Here is a 10,246-nt window from a genome sequence, read left to right as displayed (position 1 = left end):
TGCTTTGGTGGCCTGGGGTTCACCAGTTCAGATCCCAGGTGCAGACCTACACACTACTTGTCAAGTCATGCTGTGGCAGACGTCCCACATATAAAGTAGAGGAAGATGAGCACGGATGTTAGCTCAGGGCCAGTCTTCCTCAGCCAAAGGAGGAGGATTAGCAGCAGATGTTAGCTCAGGGGTAACCTTCCTCAAAGAACAAAAATTAGAACGAATATCTTGGAGAAACTAATGCTGTGAGTGGCAGTGAAAACTTCAAAATATAAAAGAAAAAAATGAATATCTAAGAAATAGGAACAGGATTAATAAAAAGAACTTTAGTAAATAACAAAGAGCTCATAGAAATTAAAAATAATCATAACAGAAAGTACAACAAATAATAAGAAATGAGCAAACAACAAAAATACTTCAGTGTAACGGTTGAAAGAAAACATTACTGTACAGCATGGTGACTATAGGTGAGAACACAGTATTGTATAATTGAAATTTTCTAAGAGAGTAGAACTTAAATGTTCTTACTGAAAACAGAAAAAGGTAACTATGCGAGGTGATGGATTGTTAACTCAGGTGTGGGAATCCCTTGACAATATATATGTACATCAAATCATCGCGTTCTGCACTTTAAATATCTTGCAATTTTATTTGTCAATTATACCTCAATAAAGTGGAAAAAAAAAGAAAAATTAAGATAATCTCACAGAAAGTAGAGCAAAAAAGAAATATATGGAAAATAGATAAAAGAAGAAAGTTAAAGAATCAATTTAGGAGGTTCCACATCCAAATAACAGAAGTTACAGAAAGAGAGAATAGACCAAATAGAAAGGGGAAATAAGCAAAGAAATAATTCAAGAAAATTTCAAGGCTGTGAATTTTTAGGTTAAAGGATCTCACTGAGTATTCAGTACAATGGATGAGAAAAGATCCACATTTGGATGTGTTACTGTGAAATTTAAGAACACTAGGGATACAAAAAGATACTAAAGACTGCCCGAGATTAAAGGCAGGTCATTCCTAGAGGAGTGTGATTCAGAATGGCTTTGCACTTCTCAACAGCAACACTGGGAACCAGAATGGATCCATGCCTTCATAATTCTGGAATCAATTAATTTTCACTATAAAAGTCTAAATCCAGGAAATTTATTGATTATGTGTGAGGGTAGACTATAGACTTTTATATATGCAAGATCTTAAAAAGTCTACCCTCCCCCACCTTCAGGCATCCTTTATGAGAAAGCTGCTGGAGAATGTGCTCCACAAAAACAAAAGATTAGTTGGGGCCAGCCTGGTGGTATAGCAGTTAAGCTTGCTTCAGAGGCCCAGGGTTTGTAGGCTCAGATCCTGGGTGTGAACCTACACACCACTCATCAAGCCATGCTGTGATGGTGTCCCATACGTGAAATAGAGGAAGACTGGCACAAATACTAGCTCAGGGACAATCTTCCTCACCAAAACAAAACAAAACAAGGGACTAGACCAAGAAAAAGGAAAAGACAGGATCTGAGGTTCAGATCACTCAAGAGAAAGGCAAAGAAATCCCCAGGTTCATGATGAAGGGTGACCTCAAGAGGACAGCTGTGAAACATAGAGACCATATTTCATATTGGAATAGGACAGAAAACCGTGAGAAAGATGATTCCAAGGAGAGGAAATTGATAAGATGTCTGATGTATCTGCGCATATTGGAAGAAGATTTTAGATAACTGGGAGGGAGCTTGTAGATGAGTGAGTTAATAGTGCATAGAAAACTAAGTAAACAGAATACAGTTTTTAGCTCCAGGAAAATAAAACAAACGCAAAAAAGTAAAAATAATTTTAGTATAATGCAAGGCTGACTTGTGAATAATGTTCACATTGCCATACTAAGGTGAGGACTGAATGCTGGGCTTATCATAATGATGATACAATTATTTCAGAAAAATGGGGCACAAATAGTGTGGAGATGCTCATGAAAGAGAACTAGATCCTCCTCTTCTATAGAATTATAATTGTTAATACCAAAACCTCCTCAGATCAAAAGTGGTGCAACAATCACGTTACTTAGAGATATGGAGGTAAACACTAAAATATTCAAGAAAACAAACTTAAAGTCATTGACTCTAGGGAACAGGATGGGGCAAAGGAAATTGGGCAAACGACAGCTGTTTTGTTTAATTTTGTTTTAAATAATGATCATCGTGGAAATTTTGATTTTTAAAACCAGGTGAATGTATAGGTCTGATAAAAATAAAAGTCAAGTTAAAAAAAAGATTAGAAAAAAATAAGGATTAGCCCAGAAGAGATAAGATTCCAGCAAACAGCATTATGATAATCTGGATTTAAGAGAGACTGACAGTATTTGGGGGCAGTTTGAGAGGACCTTCCCCCGTTCGAGGAGTGGAGAGTAGTTACTGTCAGAGTTCTCAGACACGGTTAGGTGCTAAGTATTAAAGCAACAACAGAGAGGCTAGACTTGCACTTGTGTTCTTATTTCCTCAGGGGCCAGAGTCATTCTGACAGGAGGATCTATCAGTCATTCTGATAGGAGGGTCTAACATAGCATGCCTTCCTCTGTTTTTCTTCCTCCCTTCCCCCATCCTCATCAACTAAGAGCACATCGAAGAGGCAGGGTCAGGAACATCTGTGGTATTGACCCTGACTGTGAATACATCCAGCATAAGTGGAGACTTCTCCACCTACCAAGAACAGGACTCTCTCAACTACGCTATTTATAGAGTCTTTGTCATTAGCCATAGGGATCAAGCAAAGTCTAAGGTGTTGTCAAGTTTAGAAATTCTGTCACTGAGTATTTATTTGGAAAACAAACAGTCTGGATCCTATATTGCTAGAATGCTAGCTCTGTAAGCTTTTTAGGGACATACATGGAAAGGGGAATAAGGAACATACACCATATTAGAAGGATTTCATTAACGTATTGATTCATTAAGCAAGAGGTAAAATTTGTCCCTCACCTAAGGTGCTAATTAAGATTAGGTCAGGTGACTAACTAGAGGGGAAATGTACTCCATGCACGGCAAATATTCTTCTAAGTCTCTTGGATGGGTCAGCAAACTCCAAGAGCCTGTGAATGCAGATATCTGTAAGGGATACAAGGGATGTGTTTATAGGAGGGATGCACCTAGAGGAAGCTCAAGGTAGGAGTGAGGGCCGAAAAGGATAATATCATTATCCAGATTTTAAAGATACTTTCAAAGGTATTTTATTGTATAAATTGTGATGCAACCAGGTCAAAACTAGTTACAATGAATTCCAATACATGGTCAAAATCATCTGATAGTGAAATATTTCAGTTCTTCAGATAAATGATAAGTAGATATGGGTTGGGATTTGAAGGTAGTTTTGTAATATAGCAAAGGGGGATACAATGGTATCAATTTTAATAGACCTAACCTGTGTTATTTTAAATACTACTAATCGTCTTTAAACTTTTAATAATCATGTTGGTGGTTGCTAGCCCAGGAGCCAGGTAACTATTCCTCCTGGGAGAAGTCTCATTCTCTAATGCCAATCTCTGGTTTTCAAACAGTTTTAGGTACTTCAATCAATATCTAAGGTTTGGCCATTATTTTTAAACTGTACACATTCCGGTATTGCATGGAAGTGTTTTCCTAGCTGCCAGCCCTTCTCGGCATCTTTATCATTTTGAAAATGATGCACAAGACAAATTCACAAAGGGACCAGGCTGTTATTTAATTTATTGAAATTTGTTATTCACTTCATATCAGATATCTTTCAATATATATTAAAAACACTTATTATAGAACAATTTTTCCAAAATCACAGATCAAAAGTAAATTTAATTGCTTCTAGATCTTTCCGTATACTATATGACATTTCACTGAAGAGATAAGAGACAGGGCAAGGAAATTTTTTTTTTTTTTGAGGAAGATTAGCCCTGAGCCAACGTCTGCCACCAATCCTCCCCCTTTTGCTGAGGAAGATTGGCCCTGAGCTAACATCTGTGCCCATCTTCCTCCATTTTATATGTGGGACTCCTGCCACGGCATGGCTTGATAAGCAGTGGTAGGTCTCCGCTGGGATCCAAACTGGCAAACCTCAGGCCGCCCAAGTGGAGCATGGGAACTTAACCATTACACCACCAGGCAGGCCCCAGGAATTTTTTTTTAAATGTTAGTGGTAAACTGAGTGGTTCTGCTGAGGGGAAGAAGAGAAGACAACGGCATAGCCTACGAATTTCTTCTCTTGCCAAAAAAATATCCAGGAAGATGGTTGTCCTGGTATGAAGACGCAACTTTTCTTGAACTGAATCCCACTTGGAGAAAACATTCAAAGACCCTCCCTCCACGGCAGCATCTTCCCTCCGCAGTTCATCTTGGGCTCCCATGAATCACGGAAACTGCACCCACCCCACAACTTGCTGTATCCACAAGTTCTGACCTGCCAACAAAAGTCAGGCCCCAGTGTTATCAGAATTTAGTTCTCAGGAGGAAGGAGGATTCAAGAAGGAATTATAACATAGGATTGGTAGGTGTCCTATATTTTAGCTGGATCCAAGGAATCATTCTCTTGTGTTAAGAAAATCATTTGACAGTGGATTTTCAGAATTGGAAGGGAATATGTAATACTTTCAGTTCCATTCCCCCTTGGCCATATTGTCTTCCACCAACCCCAACATCTTCCTTTTTATCTCCTTATCAGATGCTTGAAATGGGAGGTGTTCCCTCAGCAGGTAGCCTGTTTACCCAAATGTGTGTTTAGAAGTCAGCAAAAGAAAATTTTTCTATTGTACTCTCCAAATATCTGGACTAGGAGGTAGGCTACCTTTACAGTTTTCACTCCTGAGGAAATAAGATAGGAATTGCAATTCACTCAAAATGGAAGAAGAATAAGATAAGTAGAAAATATATATATATATATATATATATATATATATATTTAATTTTTATTACCCCCAAACCATTCCTTAAGGGAACTAACCCTCTCTTCTTCTCCTTATGGTTCTGTGGAACTGTTGATCAAGGAGTCTTACCATTCCTACCACAATGGGAGATATGTGACCTAGGCTAGCCTATCAGAATATCCCTTCTAAGTTGGGATAAGATTGGCCAAGGGTAGGCACATACCTCAGAACCAGTCAGCATCCTTTTGGGGGATTGATATAGATATTGGGAATGAATAGGTCTCCTGTAAAAGCCTGGAGCTGTCAAGGTCCACCTTTGCCACCCCTTAGGGAAAATCTGCCAGAAACAGACACTGATCAGAGAAAAAACAGAGCCAAGAGAAGGAGAAATAAAGCCCTGTGTGACTGCTTGGATCTGGCTGTGCTTTTCATTAAATAAGCCAATATTTTATCTCATTTTAAGTCACTATACATTTTCCCCCTAAGGGTTTCATTTCCTCTCTTTGGAACGTTCTGCAGTCTAGATTGCCTTGTAACTCCCAAAATGAAATACATCTTCAAAGAATGATGAGAGGCAAGTACCACTGAAAATAAATATTATGCTAAAATATCTGGTGAAAACTATTATATTTCTGAGTGGGGTCTCAAAGAGAAAAATCAGACAGACAAATTCTTACAAGACTTCAACACAAGACCAGACAGATCACTGGAAAGAAAAGCTACAGGGAACCCTAGTCTCAGCAGGGGGACATGGGATCAACGAACAAATCTCTTCAATCTCTGCTTTCTATAATTCTATAACAATTTTCTGAAGCTGTTCTTAATTATATTCAATTATGGGATTAGTCTGAATTATATTATGAAGCATTGATTTACAGAATACAACCACTGAAGGCCTAGGTGCTGGATGTAGTAAATGCGTTACAATCCTGTGTAATGAAATTGCTGTAGGGAGCAGAGGGGAATATTGATCTATTTATAATGAATTTACGTCCAAATTACTTTTCATTTCCAGTTAATAAATGTAACGTGGGTAGGGAAGAATTTATTTGGAAGTGGCCTCCATTCATCAAGGAGCAACACAGAAGTGTGCTGGTTTGTTTGACTTCAGGAGAAATTCACTTGCAAGGGCCTCTGAGTTTGCAGGTTTCTGAAAAGGTTGGTTTAGGGGAGAGGCCTGGGGAAGGTATAGTATTTACTACTTCCTGCATGAATTTGGTATAAAAACTCCTATAATCTTGCTTTGAGGAGCTTCTCAAACTGACATATGTGGTGATGTTCTAGGAGGCATAAATACGGCATTATCTGGAAAGCTAATCAGATTTGCTTCTAAAGCCATGGGTAAATCCTAGGGTGTATGTTATTAGTCTAATTTTGGCTAAACTCAGGGAGGTATTATGAGGGTATATATTTCAACCTAATCCCAGAAATAATAATATTAACAATAGTTAACATTTGTCAGATGGTTACTACATGCCAAGCTCTCAGCTAAGCCATGTACTCCTCTGAATAATATCATTATTAGCCACATATTGTAGATGAAAAGATCGATAAAATAAATATGGCTCATCTTCTGGGGCATCAATTTTATATCTAGCTTAGGGAAAAATGAGTAATTTGCCTATGTCATTTAAAGGATGTTTATATTCATGGTGGATTGCATTAATAGCTCCAATTCTTCACCATACCTGCAGCCATGACCTTTACCAGTGACTTTGCAGTGACTTGTTTTGGCCAAAGAAATACTAGCAGACAGGACACTAGCAAAGGCTTAAAAACTGCTTACCCGATGGGACTTAATTTCTTGGATCCAAGTTATTGTTGCTTCCTCACTCGTTCCAAGAGGAAGATGAGAAACATGTGGAGTCTAGCTGAGCTGCTCCCCAAGTCAAGCCCAGATCATATCTGCAAATTCCTACCTGCTCCAGATGTGTAAGGGAGGCCAGTTGAAATCAGCAGATCCACTCATCTGTGCCCAGCTGACTCACAGATATAGGAGTTAAATAAATATTTATTGCTGTATGCCACTGAGATTTTGTGATTGTTTGTAATACAGTACTAGCTAAGTGATATTCAAACATAACAGGCATATTTTGGATTAAATGCAAACTTTGCTTGACTTCCTAAGACAAGATGTAGGAAGTAAAAGGATTTTTCACTTTTGGTGGGTCAATTGCCGCTACACAGGGAGATATGTTCTACTATGCTATTTAGGGATTTTTTTTTTTTTTTTTTTTTGGAAAAGGTAGACTTTTAATAACTGCTTTTATCACCAGGTTAAGTCATACAGTTACAAAGTAGTTAGAAATTTCTGAAAGGATATTATTGTTAAAAGAAAAAAAGCTCATTCTTACATAAATAATATCTAGTACTTCATTGGGACACTACTATGGAAAAGGCCCTGGCCAAATAACTCCCAAACAAAACACTCACCCCAAGGGTGTTTTCAGCCCACTGTCAAGGAAGCGGTGTGCAGAATGCGAGGCCTTTGAAAGCGGACGCAGAGTCAGGCCAAGTCGGGGCCACTGGCAACGCTCAGAGCTGCCAGCCAGACTCCAAACATGGAGCCCAAGGGTTTTTTTTCTGGGACATTCTACTTGAATTTTTGTTTAATTAGTCAACACAGCAGATCTTCCAAAGAGAAGAACAATGAACTAACATGATAAGGAGGTTGCTGCATTCTTTGGACTAGATGTCGTAATTGTGGCTAGTAAATTCCGACAGTCGTAACAAAAATAGCCCCCATCACTTGCAGCTATGAAGATAACTTAATTCTCCATCGGGCTTTTTATTTTTGCTGGACAACAATACACGACTGATAAGCTATAAAGGATACTGTTTTATGTTATAAAAATACTAGCTTTTCTCATTTATTATGTTTATAGGCATTCACTGCTTGAGTCAGGGTTAGGCTTGTTAAGTGATCAAAGGCAATTTTATTACAGCAGCATGTACTTATTTTATTCTAAAAGAATAAAATGCATAAAGAGAAAGAGCTTCTGTTTTGTTTGTAACCTGTAAAACTGAGTTATTTTGCTGATGTAAAATACCAATAACTCACTTGAGGACCATGCCACCTTCATGAAGGTGCCAGACACCTGCTTCTTAAATGTGTCAAAGTCAGGGCACGTCTCAGACCTGTCCAGAGCTGAAGCAGCAAGCAGCTGATGGCTTCTGGACAACAGGTGCTTCCCTGGGGCCACAGCCCTGCCGGGGCTGGCAAGCAGCCACGCAGCAAGGCGGCAAGGCCAGAAGGCAGAGACTTTCTACGGAAAGGCCAAACACCCAAATGGCTCTCTGGCCCAGGTAATTTCTACTCTCACACTCATTAGCTTGTACATGATCCCCTAACCTTAATTTCTTTCCTCTTAAGGGGCTGATTTGCATTGACTTTCTAAGGATGGTGTCCATTATCCACTAAGTCATGAGGAGATAGACTTCCGTGGTTACATGTAAACTCGCGATAGGTCTGCAAATGAAGAGGTGGAGAGGGTGGTGCGGAGGTCAGCTACAATCCGTCTATGTGAAGGTCACACCAGCTTCATTGTACACCTTGAAGACTTTCTCGATGGCGTTGACGTAGGCGGCCGTCCTCAGGTCCAACCTCAGGTTGTACTTCATGGCCGGACACATGATTTGCTGGGCAGAGCGCTCCATGGTGTAAGCTAAGCAGGAGTGCACGATGTCCTTCTCAGATGCACCCGATATCCTGTCTTGGAACTCTGCCGTGGGCACAATGGGGATCGTCCCATCGTGCTTTCCAAATTTTCCTTCCAAACTCTCTTGAACAGACATCAGCAAGTGGTAGTTGGAATCCCTTTCGTATTTGATGGTCAGGCGGCCGTAGCTGACGTGATTGAGATTCTTCAGCCACTCAAAGTAGGACACCACCCCTCCGGTGTTCAGGTAGAGATCGGGAATAACCATAATGTTTCTCTCCAGGGAAATCTTATCGGCTTCCGGAGTTGTCGGTCCATTGGCACCTTCAGCAATGATCTTGGCTTTGACTCTCGGTGCATTGGACTTGGTCAGCTGCTTCTCCCTGGCAGCAGGAATCAGGATGTCACAGTCGGCCTCCAAGATGCTCCCTTCATAGGGCTTTGCCTTGGGGAAGCCCAGGATGGATCCATGTTGCAATTTGAAGTCTTCCAGTTCTTTTGGGTCAATACCATCTGGATTCCATATGCTCCCATCGGATTCACCAACAGCAATACATTTAGCACCGAAACGATGTAAGTATCTCATAGAGTGCAGGCCCACGTTACCAAACCCCTGAACGACAAACGTCTTATCTCCAAACCCTGGCGTCATTCCTAGAATGCTCATGTAAGAAGCTTCATTGATGAAGTTCTCGATCCCATGGAAAAGACCCCGGCCAGTGGCAGAGATCCGCCCATAGATTCCACCCTGACTGATGGGCTTCCCAGTGACACAGGCGTGGGCATTAATATCATAGTGCCCTATGGTGCTAGCATAGGTGTCAGCAATCCAGGACATCTCCCGCTCGCCCGTGCTCATGTCTGGGCAGGCACATCAATGCCAGGACCAATAAAGCCCTTCTTTGCCAGCTCCATGGTAAACCTCCTCGTGATCTTTTCCAATTCATTATCGGTATAGTTTTTGGGATTGATCTTAACACCAGCTTTGGCACCCCCAAATGGCACATCAACCACTGCACACTTATAAGTCATCAGAGAAGCCAAAGCCTTCACTTCGTCTACACTCACATCAGTGCTGTAACGGATACCTCCCTTGCAGGGCGTGCGGTGCTGGCTATGCTGGGCCCGGTAGCCCTCGATGACTTCCTAGGAGCCATCATCGCGCCGGATGGGGAAGGACAGGCTCAGCACATGGTTGCAAGGCTTGATGATCCGCAGGATGCCCTATTTAGGGATTTTTTAGTAGAAAAATCTGAGAAGGATTGATGCAGGGTTTGGAGGAAAGGGGATAATCATGGATAACTCTGATTTTTCTAGTTTAGATGAGTAAGTGACCAATAATGTTACAACAGAGATAAAGAATATGTGATAAGTTTGAATTGACTATTAAATATCTAAATAGTATTGTCCAGAAGGTACCTAAATATATTTTTAACTAAAATTTCAAAGAGATCAGAGCACATATATACTTTTGGGAATACTATAAAGAATACATTGAGTTTGAGGTAACCGCTATACAAGTGAAAGGCCACATAGGCAGTCAGAAATACAAATCGGAAGCTCATAGGTATGATCTATATAAATGCATATTGGACTATAATTATCTTATGTATAAAACCCATCATTAAGAATGATGTTACCATCACGGCAGAGTGAATTGCTCCCTTTGTCTCTACCCTCTAAATTACAACCAGCAGAGCATACATAGACCAACGAAGGTTTCTCTGCA

General features: G+C 40.3%; 1 protein-coding gene across 1 annotated transcript; it reads right to left on the bottom strand.

The window, feature by feature from the left end:
• Positions 1-7,106: 7,106 nt before the first annotated feature.
• On the bottom strand, positions 7,107-9,735 carry LOC103560057 (glutamate dehydrogenase 1, mitochondrial-like). The gene is given in 2 exon segments (XM_008533946.2): positions 7,107-9,384; positions 9,387-9,735. Coding segments are annotated over 2 exon segments (1,170 nt in total). The 5' UTR covers positions 9,550-9,735; the 3' UTR covers positions 7,107-8,377.
• Positions 9,736-10,246: the final 511 nt, after the last annotated feature.

Source organism: Equus przewalskii, chromosome 6 (genome assembly GCF_037783145.1).
Source record: "Equus przewalskii isolate Varuska chromosome 6, EquPr2, whole genome shotgun sequence".
NCBI lineage: Eukaryota > Metazoa > Chordata > Mammalia > Perissodactyla > Equidae > Equus > Equus przewalskii.
Note: the sequence above shows the minus strand (reverse complement) of the source record. Positions and strands in the feature narration are given on the sequence as shown.